Source organism: Copadichromis virginalis, linkage group LG10, assembly GCF_057382275.1.
Source record: "Copadichromis virginalis isolate Kocher_CV1m ecotype Utaka linkage group LG10, C_Virginalis_male_GT1.1, whole genome shotgun sequence".
Lineage (NCBI taxonomy): Eukaryota > Metazoa > Chordata > Actinopteri > Cichliformes > Cichlidae > Copadichromis > Copadichromis virginalis.
In genome coordinates this window covers 18,482,744-18,499,833 of record NC_140627.1, presented here as the reverse complement: position 1 = coordinate 18,499,833, position 17,090 = coordinate 18,482,744, and the positions used below count along the sequence as shown (strand labels likewise).

Here is a 17,090-nt window from a genome sequence, read left to right as displayed (position 1 = left end):
TACACAAGCTGTTATGCAACAAAGCATCCAGCCAGGCAGGCAGGCAGCCTGCTGCTCTGGTTTGAGGTGAACGCAGTAACACCAGCGCCAACTCAGCCTGCTGCACAGTTAATTGGCCCCACATCAATGCTGCTTTTTGTTTCTTCTGTTTGCTTTCCCCCCGGTTCTTCCTGCCATCCCTTGTTCCCCGCTCCTCTCTGTCAGTTCACATTCAGTTTCTGGTGAAACTGGGCTCTTTGCGTTGTGCTGATTAAATCAGCGGGAGGTCACGTGTAAATTCACCGTCAGGGTACGGACAGTGTCCTGATCTCTGTTAGATCACTGTCTCTCTGTCCTTTAGTCAGGTGGCTCTGCACTTCTCTGCATCTCCTCTGGGTCTACGAGGACATTAGGAGGTGATTAGAAGAATAAGGAAATTAGCTTTAGTTGTTTCATGTGAGAATGTTTTTGGTGATGCTTTATTGCTGCTTAAATATTAAAGCTTTGTCAGTCAGTGTCATGGTTTTTTTTCTTCACATCAGAGGCTCTGAATGATAGAAACAAACACTTTACCCTTTGTTGTTTCTGTATATCCATATTTGTGTCAGAGCATCTGTCAGTTAATCCGTCAGTCTGTGTGTCTGTCAGTTCCATCTGTCTACCCTCCCATCTTCGGTATCCTTACAAGGAAAGTTTTTTTTCAGAGCAGCGTGAAAGGCCCTGTTGGCTCGCTACGGTCGATTCAGCACCACAGACAGCTCCTCCTCAGTCTGAGACGTGGCATTTCCGTGGGCTGGATTATGTTGACCTCACCATCTATTGTGGTGCAAAAGATTAGTGGTTGAATCTTCTTTTCTTCTCCTTCTGCTCTTGTTTCTTTTTTTTTAAATTCTGGAATTGTAGCCATATGTTTGACTAAGTTTGTTAACAGAGAAAGAAAAAACATTTTAAAAAGTACCCAAAAATGAGGTGCAGGAAGGGTACAGACTCATTTGTATTTTTGTTTTCTTTTTTAATTAATTGGGATTATTTCTGGTTCATAAAAGTCATTGAATGATCAAAATCACAAACTCCCACCTATGCTGATTTGTTCAAAAGCCAACAATATCAACTGAGTGACTAGTGATGTGAAATCAAGAGTACGAACTAAGTGAAATTTAAGCAGAATTCAACCTCCTGTTACCTAGTAGTAAATACAATTGCATGCAGCCTCACGTAGTTACACATTATCGTCTCTATCTATGATTGGCTGTCAGAAATTCCCACTAAAATGTGACAGGAGCTGACAGGTGTGTCTTCCACCTGTCAGCTCCTGAAATCAGACAGAGGGACATAAATAGGCGATCCAAATGAGTAGAGCGAGAAGTGTTGTCACTGATCATTTGCTACCAGCATATGATTCACGAGAGCGGATGGAAAGTGAGAGCCAGGCAGATGCTTTGATTTAAATGTGTGTGTGTGCATTTTTCCTTGCCAAATAAGCATTAACACTGTATATGCCATATGTTATGTGCGATCTTATAAAAAACAGGATAGATGCTATGACTCACAGTAGATTAATCTGCATACTTAAACTGTTTTCATGTGTTTTTTAAAGTTCTTTTGAGTCCCAGATGTTCCTACTTAAGCTTTACGTAGGTGAATTTAGGTGAATACATTTGCATATGTTTAATTTCAATTGTAGGTTGTTCTTTTGTCATTACATTTATGTGCTTCAGTTCTCTTGATTCAAGGTAAATTGAGTCAATTTCTTTTTTCATTTGTGGGATTTTGTACTGGCTGTGTCCTCTTCCTGTGATTATTAACCAGCGCCACCGTGTGGTGGCAGTTATTTCCCTGCGTCAGTTTCTCATCCACCTTTGCTGTGATGTTCTGGACATTGCATTAGCTGCGACACCGTGTAAGACCAAAACCTGCAGGTTTCCCCAGATATGATTTGTATTTGTGCTGAAAGACAAAATGAAAAGCAAATAGAAGAAAGAGCGAGGAACAGACACGTCATGGAGTTAGGTGATTCTACACTAGATGGCGCAGTGGCGACATAAAACAGCTTCATAATGGCCTGTTGGTTGTTTTATGCACGATGATCGGGAGCTGGAGGCTTATTCTGCAAGGATTTCTCTAACTGTTTTTTTTTCCATTGTGGAAAATAAACAAAACTTGCCCCCATTGTTATATAAAACACAGTGATACCTATTAAACTGGCCTGTTAAGCGTGATAGCAGTGGACAGTAAAGGAAGAAGTTCAGGGTCAGGCCCATAAGGCCCAGCAAAGAATAAGCTGACATTTTTTTCCTTACTGGTGCTGAGCTGATGGGAAGATTATGAAATCTCCACACTCCTCTGCTCTCCTCTCACTGTTTTAGACTAGATTAGATTTAGATGAGTCTTTTCCTCCGGTGCTCCGTTTCTCTCACCCCGGCCTTGTTTATAGCAGCAGTAGATGTTGTGTAACTGTGCTGGTTCTCTGGGAGAAGGGAGCATCAGAAACATCAAAGTGGCTTGTTTTGTCATTGGGCTCGGATAAGGGCTCGGAGCAGCAGTCAGGAATAAATCTTCTCCGCTGCCCCCCCTCTGTTTGCTTCCTCTCTAACTCAGGGGATTTGATGATTTGGTTTAATCTCTCTCTGATTTTCTTTTTGATTGTTTTCTTTTCCTTTTGTTCTCTTCACCTTTACCAGCTCACTCATCTCTTCATCATCAGTTGATCCATCTTCCTGAGTGTTTCAGAAAAGCGCTTCTTCCTCTCGCAACATCTTTTTTTCACCATTAACCAGGTCATTTGCCACAAGGGCGTGTTTCTGCATTTGTGTGAATGAAGCAGATCATATCATACTATGAGCAAATCATACTCATAGTAGGTAAAATATTAATAATGGAGCTCTCTTATCACCATGTACGCATTGTTGCAGTCAGTGGCATGCATCAACCATGCAACAGTGCCTTAAGGGCATCATCACCATGGCAGCTATACTTTTACTCACCAGTCTCAGTAGACGGTTTGTGTTTGTGTGTTGCTCATTAGCTGCCCCAGATGAAACTCGTCCTTATCTTCCCGTCCTTATCATCCCTGAATCCTCATTCTTTCGCTTATTTATCTTATTACACTCTGCTTTTTCCCCTCCGTGTTTGCCCAGTATTTTTGTTGTTCTCAGGTTGATATGCTTCAAATATCCTAATTTCAAACAAGGGTCTTTGTTAAATAGCAGCAGTCCTGGCTTAAGGACTCAATCTAACTGCTTCAGAGCAGCAGATGTATACAGATATATAGAGCCCTCTGCTCCAGTCCTGCACAAATTGATTGGAACAACAGGATGTGCGTCATGCCAATAAAGATCACAGATTTCAAAAGAGCCCAAGTTTTAAATCGATGAGGCTCAAACGAAGAGTCTTAGACGTCAAAAGAAAAATCTTTCCATTAGAGATGAAACAACTAGTGGATCAATATTTGCACTCAACATTTTGCAGTTGTAGCTCCTCAAATCAGAGAGCATTGTTGGCTCATTTTCTTTTATATAGTGTATACAACATAAACATTGTTAGAATAGCTCTAATAAAGAAACTTTTTTAGAGATCATAGATTTGTGCATAAAAATGCATATATAAGAGTCATTTCTACAGTCTCTGGTATGGATGAACACACAAAAATATACTGGTTCATATTGATTAATAAACAGTTGTGCAAATGCAAGGCTGTATTAAACTAAAACCATCAAAAGAAATATTTGTTTAAAGTAATTTTTCTGTGTTTAAAAAAAAGTGCAAAGGTGCTGAGACTTAGCATGATAATTACTATAATTGCATGCAGTACAAGAGGGCAAAAGGTAGAGGGCGAGGACAGTTTGGCAGTTTTTGCATAAAGGAGAGAGCCACATGTGTTGGTTTATGTTATGCTGTCTGTTATACACCTGGAGACAAAATCTGTGTGGTTGCACTTTTTTCTTGTTTTTAGGGACGTAAATGAGAAATACACAATATAGCATATGGTGAGCCCATAGGATGGCAAGTCCATGTCGTGCTTTTGGGCTGTGCCTGGCTGGCCTCTTGGAGTTAGATGAGGTGCTTTGGGCATCTGGCTAGGGGACCTCCTTTTCACCTCCTAGATGAGATGTTTCAGGCATGTTCTGCTGGGAGGGGGATGCAGAGCAGACCCAGGATACTCTGGAGAGGTTATTTCTCTCAGCTGACTTGGGTTTCCTGTGGTTTCCTGCAGACATCAGTGGTCAGAGTGCTTGCTGCGACCACACATGCTGCAAGAAGTTAACCACTGAGCCCATACAGCTGATAGGGGACACTGCCACAGCAGCTGAGAGCGGCTCAAGATGGCTATGATTAATGAGAGCTTGCAGGTAAACCCTAACCTTGTCTTCACCACTCAGGTAACCTTGACACACCTACTGAAGGGTTCCCAGGAAAGTGAGCACTCTCACCACCTCGCCTGTCCTTGATTATGACAAGAAAGCCATTACATCCAGTTGCTTCAGCTTATAGCAAAGCATCTTTGACATTTGTTTCACCCTGTCAGATCAGTAGTTCAAATTGCAAAGATATCATCAGGACTCAGAAGCTCAACATCTCTCATCTCTCTCTCAAAAACAAGGTCACAATTGTGTTTGATTATCTAAACAATTGGCAATTCATTTTCTTTCAGTCAGCTCATTAATTAATTGACCAAGCAGCATGCGTCATTAGAGAGTGACTGATGTAACGTAGGCTGTGTAAAGACAAAGAGAGATGCGTTCATTGGAGCATCACAGGTGACAGATTCAGCTTGCTGCAACTAAACACGAGTGTATGTGAGACCAAAGTTTGCCTGAGCCTGAAGCAGCCAATAACATTATCAGTGACAAACTTTTCAGTAATCGCTGTGCTTTCAAAGTAGAAGTTGTGTTCAGTGTACTGTAAGCACAAAATCTGATATCACTTCGAAAAAAATGTGAAAAATACTCGAATTAAAAAACTTTACCTTTAGAGAAGTGGCCAAGTCGTCAGCACTGACGCACTTGGGAAATGTTTCCGGCATCTGTATCACGCCATCTTGTTAGGAAGTTAATCACCAGCGCTATCAGGGGACATCAGGGAACAAAGCAATATGCACTCTGTTATGAAACTGGAGTAATATCATTTCCACACGCAGACACACACACACACACACACACACACACGCACACATATGCAGACACACACACACACACGCACACATATGCAGACACACACACACACACACACGCACACATATGCAGACACACACAAGCATTAATTTAAAAAGTTAAATGAAAGTGATCCATACTCCACAGAGAGCCTGTGCCTGAGATTAAACTTGTTTTCTATCTCCCCGCTGGCTCATCTGTGGGTCTACGGGGGGTAAAGCAGGACAACTCCCTTCTTGACACACACAGACGCACACACAGAATGGCCTCTTTGCTGTTTATTTGGCATTTTGCTGATAATGCTGTTACATCATTTGTGACTTTCTTTTGGGGCACTGATTGGTGGCTAATGGGAATCTAAATGGATTCTTAGATGCTAATTGCCATGAAAATGCAATAACTGAAGCTTTGTGTTTGTGTGCTAACTTCAGGCGGTGTTACACTTGCATGCAGCCTAAACTATAATAGCTCCTAATAGGTTTTTGGTAGGAGATTTGTCATACTAGATGAATGAACTATTGTCTTCCAGTAAATCCCTTTCTGACTGTACCGTTTCCAGTGGAGAAATATCATTTGGAATATTGATGTCTTGGAATTGAAGTGTGATGGTTGGCCTTTGGGGTGTAATTAAAGTTATTTGAGCAATTCACGCAGCGTTTAGATCAGATATGGAATTAGCTGTTGACTAAATCAAATAGGAAAAAAATGAACGGTGGTGTGCTTTTCATCCTGTTTGTCATCATAAACAGCCCATTGCTGAGGTTTCTTCCTGGTAGAGAACCAGTGATCTTACAAATTAAAAAGGCACATAACACCTGTCTTGTGCTGCAGCTGAAGATTTGTGAACAATGTGTTTATTAGGCGTGTCTTAATGAAATGGTGTCCATCTGTAGACAGCCTTAAAAAATAATCCAACACTAACTGTGGTGTTAACCAAATCTGTGGCTTTGGTTTTAACTGCACATTAGGGAGCTCATCAAATAATGACAGCGACGCCTTCAGAGTCCTTTTATCCGTAGGTCCGTCTACCTCATCCATCCTTCTCTTTGTTATTCACCACCATTTATAAGATACTGGCCTTCATTTAACCCCACTTGCTTCTCTGGATGTCCGGTGCATGAGCTACGGTGCATCAACAAATTAGTGAGTCAGCAAGGTCCCATTATAGTTACTGATAGACTGATTAGGTGCAGAAGCAGCACAGCGCTGCTGCTTGGGGACTTGTCGGGAACATGGACTGTCTATAAAGAGGTTTGGCGAGCACACAAAATGAACCAAACAAAACCAGCACGCACACACCTCTGGTGTTCTTCACAGTCCTCGGGCTCAGTGAATGTGCCCCTTCACCCGAGCACAGGCAGAGGAAGCCAGTGTTGTGAGCATGCACAATGCAGAGTATGTGAGTGGCTCTCGCAGTTTGCAATGTATACATACAAACACTATCAGCAGCTTACAAGTGACTAAAGTAGACTATGTGACTAAATTTGCCAACATGTTAGCAAATTGCTGTTGTCAGAAAATCTCATTTTCCTGAATAAAACGTTGAGCATTTATCCAACCTTACAAAAACTGAACTCTTCCATCTTTTCAGGTGTCATGCCTGCAGGACTTCTTTGGTGACGAGGACATCTTCGTGGCTTGTGGACCAGAGAAGTTCCGCTATCAAGATGACTTGATGCTGGATGAAAGTGGTGAGAAATACCTTCTCTTACATTTCTATCCTCACGTTTCCTATTTTATTCTTCCCTCCCTTCCTTACTTTCTATTTTCTATCAAATTAACCAAATCTTTTTTTTTAAACCATTAGTCATTTTATAAGCACTCTTTAAATGACCCCAACTTTGTTATTGTTACGGTTTGACGGGGAGAACTCAAGCGCAGGACTCCAGAATCAGCTGTACACAATAATTTATTTACAGAATCCACCTTGTGTATTTACAGGAAGTGCAGGGCAGTGCTATATACAATTAAGTGAGCGACGGGGCTCTGGGGAAATCCAAGGGGGTAGTCACGCGTTCTCCAACTCTCCACACTCACGGCCACAGGTTCACTCATCCACACTCGACACAAAGAATCACACGGGGAGGGAATCCAGGAGGAGAGACGGGGAGACGAGGAATAGTTACACAGTTCACTTTTAAACATTTGACTTAGCTTTGCTGTAGACTTGACTTTCACTAACGCGTGGCAGACAACGATCCAGCGAAGAACAGCAGTCACCTCCTGGCTTAAATGCTGACCGCCCTGATTAGGCTCAGTTGTTTCCTCCCACCGAGGGCGTGAACCCACAATGACAAGAGGAGAGAGAGAGAGTGGAAGTTGGAGAGAAAGATAGAAAAAACCTCAGATCAGCTGGACACTGATCCTGCTGGGTGTGACAGTTACTATTTGTGCTAGAGACAAAAGGAAAATACTTTTGGAAAGAATAGAAGATATTTGGTGTATCATGGCAGCACAGAGCTGTCATAAGGTACTGCTTTCTGAACACAGCTCTTCCTTCATTAGCACAACTTCTCAACCACTTTAGGCTAGAGAGAAAATTCAAAGGATTCCTGAATGATAACAATTATTTTGACATTTTACAGCCAAAATTACAAAATAAGTCCAGGGTCCTGCATGATACTTGGGTGATAAAGGGCTAAGTACATGCACGTCATCATAAAACATTTCAGTGAATAAAATAAAAAAAACATTACCGGTAATCTTCCTGGTTCAACCCTCTGCTTGATGTCCAACACATTTTACATTTTGGGCCACAAACAGCCCACTTTGACCAGTGAAAGTCCCATTTCTGTCAGTGTAAAAGAAATTTAAGTACACATTTCACCCTGGAGATATCTTCATATAAAAACTGTCTGTTTCTCTTCATGATGAAGCAATGCTGCTGACACTTTGGGCTAAAGTTGCAAGAAATAAATGTATAAAATTGCAATAAAAAAAAGGTTTGGTAGCTTGTTGCCCTGACTGTGTTGGAATTGTAACACAGAAGAGTTTTGCTAATTCACAGCACGATTTGTCTCACTAAAATAAAACAAGATCTTTTCTGTCATTTAATTGTTTTTTCTATTACTTTTTAACTGGTGTTGTACAAATGTAGCAAAGGCTGTAAAACTAAAAAGCAGTTCAATAACCGAAATTTATGTCCTCATACATTTTTTCCGAAGCCATTGCATGGGCCAAACTGGAGTTTTTGAAAGGCCCATTCTGGCCACCGGGCCTCATGTTCGACACCCCAGCTGTAGGCTGTCTACTTCATCCTCTCCTCTCGGTCCACTGCACTTAAACCACCGTCTAACCTATTTTACCATTGTTCCTCTCCCTCTTTTCTGCCTGTCTCCCCACCGCTATCCACTGAGGATGTGTTCTGTCCTCACTTTACCCATCTGTGTGTGCTGCTGCCTGTCTCTCTCCCCCTTCCCTTCACTCCTGCCATTTAGTGCTCATCTGTATTCTTACCCTCTCATCTCTCTTCCTGTCTCCTACATGAATGAGTGTGCACTGGGTTTTGTTGAAAGGTTTATTCAATTTATTTGTTTCCCAGGTATCCATCCCGCCATGGTTGCAAACCTCCGCCCCCCTACCCTCTTTTGTCTCCCTTTTCCTCCTCACTCCTCCTCCTCACTGTTCTTTCATTTGGAGCACATTGTGCCTTCCTGCTTTCATTAGCTATGTCTTCCTTTGGTAACCTTCCTCTGTCTTGAGAATGATAACAACAAAACTTTTTCCTTCATGCAGCAAGGTTTATAAGCCTGTGATTCAACTATGTTTAATTAATTACTGACGATTGTCTCCATAAGCATTTTAAACCAATCACTTATAGCTAAGAAGCACCTCTTATCCGTGTGATGAAAATTTAATTATCTGCCCACGCTTGCTACAACTGTGTGTGAACAAAAAACACACTAACAGCGCAGCAATAATGCCCACTGTCGTCCTTGCTCTTAGAGTTCGTAGAGTACATTAGTACATTTTCTAGTACATCAGGATTTGCTGTATTTTCTTGCTGGAAGAATACAATAGGGTCATTTCCGCCTCAAAGCTTCCTCCAAATTCGTTTTTTGAGCTGCTGTTGTGAAAAGAGCTCCAGTCCTCTTTGAAACACTGTAAATCTGTGGAGTTCAGCTGCCTGTTTTCGGTTTCTTTTCATGTATTCCCAGTTTGTCTCAATGATGTTGAAATAAGGGCTCTGTGGGGACCACAGAAGTGGTTGCAGGGCTGCTTGTTCTTGTGTCTCTGCCTGTATCGTAGGCTGCTGTCATGCTACTGAGTGAAGACTAGTCAGACAGCTCCCTGATGAAAACACGTGTTTGAAGAATCCAGATATGTCAAACTCAAGCCTGTACATCTCTAACTTTCACCTAAAACTGCGTTTAAACTTCAAGCGTTGATTTCTGACCTTGTGTTGACTATTTAATGTGTGAAGGACATAAAGGCCTGGTAATGTAATCGTAATTCAGTTAATTATACTATAGTGATCTAAAGGAAAGTTTTCAGGCGCCCATGTTTATATTTTGCTAGAAAAGTGTGAAATAGGTCCAAAGATGCATTTGTGCAAATACATAATAACAGGCAAAAACTGAGGTTGTATAAATCTAATGAGCCTGAAAGTCAATGTTTGGTATTCCCATCTTTATTCTTGCACACAGCCTGAATGCTCTTAGGCAAGCCATCTTTTAAGTAGTCTTCAGGAATAGTTCTCCAGGCTTCTTGAAGGATGTTCAAAGCTTCCTTTTTTTTCTGTTTTCTGTCAAGATGATCTCACGCTGCTTCAGTAATATTAAGGTTCAGGCTCTGGAGAGGCCAATCCATGACTGATATAGAGTTTGTGTGTTTTTCTATTCAGGTGTGCTTTACGGCAGCGGGAGTGTGTTTGGGATCTTTCGCATAAGACCTGTTGTCACTAATTTTCCGTTCAGTTCTTGTGTAATTTGGCATCCATAAGTCTTTGTTCTCTATTTATCTTCCTTGAGAATGGCTTCTTAACAGGTACACTTCCATTAAGACCATTTCTGATGAGACTTCAGTGAGCATTAGATTTATTAACTAAAGGGACAGATGTTGTTGGTACAAAAATACTATTTTAAGTCTGTCAAACTGTGTTATCTGTATTATTTTTCATAGACTCATCTAAAGAAATTGGAACAAATAATGTGTTTTGTTCAGGCTCCTAGTAACAAAGTGGCTAAAGATACTATTTAAAATGGATTCTGTGTTATCCGTTACGTGTGGACACAACACTGGTCATTCCTTGTGTTATGTGCGTTTTTTAAGCCTGAATGATTCATGGGTCAGTGTTAAGTGGCTTAATAATTAATGAATAAAAACATTCCTGTGAGAATGGTCCGGTACAAAAATGAGCAGTGATAAAGCAGCCAATGTCCAAAGAAAAACTTTGAAAGACCTTCAGAAAGCCTGGAAAACTAAACCAAATTAGTAATGGCTCAATACATGGTACCATATATCAACTGTCCCCCGATCACTCCCAGTATTTCCCAAGAATGTGTGCCAAATGCATTTAAATGCAACACTTCTAGTTGCAAATAGCCAGATGTAACATTATCTGATTGTTGTGATAATTGTTGTAATCAGACTACTCCTTGCTCCATCCCCAACCATATCCAATATTTATTAAACTTCAGTTTCATTTAACTTTTATTAAAACGAAAAAGGGTGCAATCTCTTACATTTATAGGGAACATCTTCTTCATATCCAAAATGTTTCCACTAGTCTCGTATGAAAGGTCCTCATGTAAATATTGTGAATAACAGATTACCATAAGAAAATGTACCCCAAAGATACCAAATGTCTGCTATGAAATGCTGCAACATGACCATAAAGGAATGAAAATGATCTTTTTAAAAATCTTACTGAGAATGGAGAGTATACATTCAGCTTTTACCCACGTAGGATCCTTTGTTTAATTTCTCAATTAAATGATCTCATGTGACCATTGAGGGGCAGTATGGGAATGTTCTCTAAACATCCCAAATGTCCTTTATGAAAGTTTGGGCACAATCAACACCGTTAAAAACGTTACACAGACTCTTCTACATAGGTCGATTTTCGTCAGGAGAATTCGTCTGAACCACATTTCCCCCCCAAAAACAGTGATTATAACACAGCCATATCTAATGTTTTATAGACACAGAGCATGATTTGACACCTCATCATGCGCTGGCAGACAGAGAGCAAGAGGCAGAAATAGACAGACAGGAACGGAGAGCGACAAACGAAACAGACAGCGTAACAGAGAGACATCTGGAGTCAGAGCTGCAGACAACTTCGCCTCCTCTCAGCATCGCTATAATTATCGCCTCTGCCTCAGCTCTGGCACACTGTCATCATGTTAACACTCGGTATTGTACATTAATCACTGGGCCACAAACGTCTGCCACACAAGCAAATGCAAATACAGACAGACACACAGCCAGGCTCTCATATGCACGCACGCATGCACACACACACACACGCACGCACACAGACATGTGCGGGGCAAGCTGTACAATTTGTCTTTCCCACTGGTCTATAATGGCAATGAGCTATAATGGGGCTGGGTTAATGAACAGTGGAGGAGTAAAGTTTTGGGGATGGAGCCGACACGGAGCGTGTGTTTTAATACCATCACATGGCTCATTTACTAGCGCTGTGTGTGTGTGTGTGTGTGTGTGTCTGTAAGACCTCCGTGAGTCATAGCTGTCACTTCTGAAGCACCACAATAATTGCGTTTGGAAAACGAGCCCACTGAAGGTCAGGGCTCGTTTTTGCAGGGGGACCTGAAGGTAAAACCAATTACAAGTGTGGCGATACATTAGTGGTTTCCTGTTCTCTTGCATGGCTAAAGGTTAGACTCACTCAAAAACAATATTAAAACAGTAGCTGGCTTAAAATCCATAAACTTTTCATTTCAGACTAACAGAGCTGTCGTGTTGTTCGAGTGCTCTGATGGTGTAATATTAAGGCTGTTTCTGTGCCACAAACCAGTGTCATGTTACAGTGTCGCACACCTAATGTCAGTTTATTTGAGCATGAAATCCCGAGTGCTGCAAGAAGGTAAAAAAGCTGCTACCTCCTTAGGATTTGAATTTCTACAGCTTACACATTTTGGATTTCAGCGCACTGGATGAATACATAAAGGTGAGTGGATTAATATTTGCTAAACAGTCCCTGAACACCTCTATCTGTCCTCTCTTTGTGCTTGCAGAGTGTCGTATGATGAAATCATTGATCTATGGGAGGATGTCAGGCTCTTTGAACCGAGGCTCCCCCAGAATTGTTGTCCAATCGCTGCGCAGCAAGTCGCCTGCATCTGGTAAGACAGCAAAAGTTTCTGTCTTCTTCTAGTCCTCTCTTTAAGTAGTTTAACACACCCTGTAACTCATCCCCTGCCTTTTTTTTGAGCTTGTGCATGTCTGCAGCACCTCAGATGCGTTCGCCGTGGTCGGGAGTTGTTTGTGTAATAATAGCTCATCGTCTGATTGCTTGGTGTTTTCTAGATCGTCACTTAATCGGCATCTCAGCGCAGTATGAATGAACACGATGAAATCTGAGCTCTGTGGAGTGTCTCGCGGCGTACATATGTGAGCTGCGCCTTGTTGCTTGAATGTGAATTCAAATGAGAATGTTTTCACAAGGGAGGAGAGAAAAAGGCAAACAGGGATGAGAGAGGTAAAAAGCAACAAAAAAAAGAGAGAGAGGGAGGGTGGAAGGAGTGAAGATGAGAGGGAAAGATGAACGGGGCTGGTGACTCAATCCTGCAGCTCCCCAACAAGCCGTGCTTCACCTGACATACTAATGAAATGTAATAAGCTTGCACTGGTGCCTGCTCTTATTGTTTGTGCCTGAGAGTCTGTCTAGAAGTCCTTTTGAGATAACAACAGACCAAACGTGTGTGAAAACAATCATTCTGATAGATGAATGCAGCTTTCATTAATGCACCACAACTGTTTGTGTGTGTGTGTGTGTGTGTGTGTGTGTGTGTGTGTGTGTGTGTGTGTGTGTGTGTGTGTGTGTGTGTGTGTGTGTGTGTGTGTTTAAGAGGCCAAACATTCATTCGGTCTGTCTCAGAGCTGGCGAGAACTTGATGATTAGTTTAGAGCTTTGAACAAAATCAGGCATTGTCTGATTGCACAGCTTGAGCTTTGGTTGTGTGTAATATGCCTGGTTATGCAACAGTGCACTTAACTTTTCCTCCACACTGTAATCATTTTATGATTTGTACGCGTATAAAGACCTATTGGGGTTTTTTTTGGTAGGGGGGTTATTGAGTGGGTGATGCAACACACAGAAACTACTAAAGAAGAATTTGTTCCACCTGCTGCTGAAGTCCAGAGGCACCATTTATTTCTTTATTATTATTATTATTATTATTATTTTAACCTTAAATCGTAACCGTAACGTGACCACGCAGAACGAACGCGAACATTTGCTGCTGGATTTTTTGTTGACCTGAATAGGAAGAAGGATGTAAACAGCTGGGGTAAGGAGAGAAACTTCTGGATGCTGAAGGCTTGAAAACTTTGGGGAAAGGTTATGAGAGTGAGTCATACACCACCATCTGATCTCGCTGGCTGCAGCAAAGTCTGGAATAAAGGTGTATCCTGGTGTGTGTGTGTGTGTGTCTGTGTGTGTGAGAGAGAGAGAGAAAGAGAAAACAAGAGACTGGCGGAGGGAGGGACTGATTCGTCTTGGTTGCCATGGGAACATAGCACAGTAGGAGCATGTAGCTACAGACACAATGGCCTGTGACAACCATATATGGCAGGGACTTCCTGTGAAATGGCCTGCAGAGGGGAGAGGAGCTGACTGACGTTCGGCCCTCGCCCTGACTCAGAACGTCCCTGCATTTTTTTCACGTCGCCAAAATGTTCACCTTCTGGTGTTGCTTCCGCTGCTTAACATCATCAAATATTCCCTGACTGGTGTTGACTGTTTTCTGTTTGTATTTACTCCCTCAGACATTGTTGGTCAGGAACAAAACAGCAGTGGAAATCTGTCTGACCCTGACTAACCTTCTGCTGCTCTTTTATTCAATGTTAAAAGCACATCGTGTTCCCTCCCCTTGAGGACAACATGTTCTGTTATAGTAGTGAACAACAGCTGATACTGCTGAACCAGGAGCACATTCACTTATCAATCTGTATGTACAGTTAGGTTCATATTTTCTTTGGACAAAGACACAATTATTGTAGTTTTCTGTGGATTTTAAATCAAACAATCACTGTGTGACTGAACCATAGACTTCCAGCTTTAATTCAAGGGGCTCAGCAAATGTATTCCATTAACTCTTTAGGAATCACTTTTTTTTATACACAGTCCCCAATTTTTAGAGGCTCTAAAGTAATTGGACATTCGTCTAACAAGCAGTTTAATGGCCATGTGAGGCCTGTTCTGCTGTTATTCCTTGAGCTCATTCCAAGTGTTAAAATTTGAATTTGGAAGCTGTTCACTGGACCTCTCAATATGAGGTCTAAAGATCCATTCTTAAAAAGAAGGAATGAACTGGCCAGCTCAGCAACACCGAAAGACCAGAAAGATCACAGAGGAGAACTAAAGTGGATGATCAGAGAATATGTTCCCAAAGAAAAACAACTTCATAACATCAAGCCAAGTCAAGACCAACACTCTTGGGGAGATAGCAGTATCATTGTCAAGGTCAACAATCAAAAGACACCTTCAAAAATATAAACAGACACTTGTGCAAACTACTGGTTTGGCTCAAGAGCAAGACATCCATCCACGTTAGGCTTTGCCAGAAAACATCCAAAACAGCCTGCACACTTCTGAAGCAAATTCTTTGGACAGATGAAACCAAAATGAACTTTGGGGAGGAGAAAAGTAAGAGAAGGAGAACAATAGCTCATGATCTGATCCACAGTATCTGCCAAACATGGTGGAGTCAGTGTTATGGCATGAGCATGGATGTCTGCCAGTGAAACCAGTTTACTAGTGTGTGTCGATGATGTGACTGCTGGTAGAAATGATAGCAGATGGACTGTGATAAGGCGTACAGGGCTGTACTCTGCTCAGACTTGAGAGCATGCTTTTCAGTTACTGAATGTTACGGCCCTAGCAGGGCCTCCTCCTGAAGGTGCCTGTGTGGGCGTGTCACACTACCTCTTCTGCCTGAGGTGCCACCTTTCCCTTTTGTGCAGCTGACTCTCATCAGTAATCAAGGAGATTTAAGCCCAGGGAAAGGTGAGCTCTGGGCCAGAGTGCCATTTTGTGTGGGCCCAGCTAGTGAGCTGAGTGTCTTGTGGTGTTTCCAGCTAGTGAGCTGAGTGTCTTGTGGTGTTTCCAGCTAGTGAGCTGAGTGTCTTGTGGTGTTTCCAGCTAGTGAGCTGCGCTTTCCTTTTGACTTTTTGCCTTACTGACCGACGCCTGAGTTTTGTTTGTTTCTTTTATGGTGATAACGGCTTGTCCGTCTCTTTTAGTTGAATTACTTCAATAAAACTGTTTTATTTAACTGTTTTGCCTCCCTGACTCCTTTTTCTGACCCGGTCACTTTTGTTACTTCCCCCTCCCCGCCTAGACCCCCCCCAGGGGAACGTAACACTGAAGAAAAACTGAAGACAGAGAGACCCACAAAAACACATCTGAAGATGATGTAAAGGTCTAAAGAAAACACAGCATTTGGTGATATCTGTGGTTTCTAGACTTCAGGCACTCACGATTTTCATCTAAGCACTGAAAACAGTCTTTATATTTAAAATCATGTTATTTTGTTCAATTACTTTTGAGCGTCTGAAAATGGGGGACTGTGTCAATGTCCAATGACATTTGATAGGCGTTACTGTGATCAGGTCTCATCACTGGTAATGAAAATAAAGACAATGTATTTATTTACAAACTTTATTTACATCTAAAGTGTTGCGTTAAAGGCAAGTTCAGTGGTGCAGTTTCCCAGTGTGTGCCGTCTCCTCTTGCTATGTGCAATTTGCAGGTTTAAGTATTACTACTGCTGAAATATTTGATCACAAGTGTTTCTTTACTCTGTTTTATATCATTCTGATCGGACACGTTATGGTTATTGGACTGCTATTTACAGATGTCAACTTGGGATTTTTGGAAATTTTGAGTATTTTGGGTAATTATAGACTACAAGCATTTAATCAGTAAATCAAGAGAGAAATTAACAGATTAATTAGCCGTGAAGCTTATTCTTAGTCCTAAATTAGAATAAATATAACAAAAACTGAGATCTGGGGAGCATGTGATCTTACATCATCAACACATTTTCTCAAAATAGAGACATTTTGAGCAGTAACCTGCTATTCCTGAGCTTTGAGTTCACAGCCTCCTGATATCAGGACACAAATTAGAGTTAGGTCTTTCAAATAAACATCATAAAAGACATCACATTTTGGACAGTTACATTCACTTGAAAGCCAAGGCTAATTTTCTCCATTGTAGTCCTGTGTGCGGCAACGTATTAGTTAAAGTTGAATAAATCCTCAGAGTTAAAATGCAACAAATTACTCAAAAATCACTGTGTGATCATATTGCTGTTAGTTATGGATGGACATCTTCACAGTGGAAATAAGACTTCGACATCAGAAAGACTCTTGGCAGACAGTAGAAGTGTTATTTTTCATCCATGATGTCAGTGCATGATGACGATCTCCTATAGTTTTTAACCTTGCTCCGGGTCTTTGGGTGTGCTGAAAAAGCAGCCTTGAATTCCCACATTAATTTTCCCTTCAGCCAACACAGACATAAAATTCTTGATCACATATAATAAGCTGGACCTGAGGAGCTGCACAGAGCAGATGTGAGGCGAGAATTATCTGCAAGGTAGTGAAAGCCAGATAGTGAGTGCACGTAACACAACACGTGTGCTGCTAAGCACCACCTGGTGTTCTTTGTGTGTGTCTGGCTGCTCCTCATTCTGCACGTTTGCAGAATGAGACACCACCTGGACACCACTAAAGAGGCACAGAAAAGCAAAACAAGCGAGCTATAGA

At 41.6% G+C, this 17,090-nt stretch overlaps 1 protein-coding gene across 2 annotated transcripts in view; it reads left to right on the top strand.

The window, feature by feature from the left end:
• Positions 1–17,090, top strand: part of dclk1a (doublecortin-like kinase 1a) — a 47,029-nt gene that overhangs the window by 8,279 nt on the left and 21,660 nt on the right. For both annotated transcript variants that reach the window (XM_085470396.1, XM_085470395.1), the window contains exons 3-4: positions 6,721–6,820; positions 12,332–12,439. In XM_085470396.1, the coding sequence (XP_085326522.1) occupies positions 6,721–6,820; positions 12,332–12,439 (208 nt within the window). The remainder of the gene's footprint in view (positions 1–6,720; positions 6,821–12,331; positions 12,440–17,090) is intronic.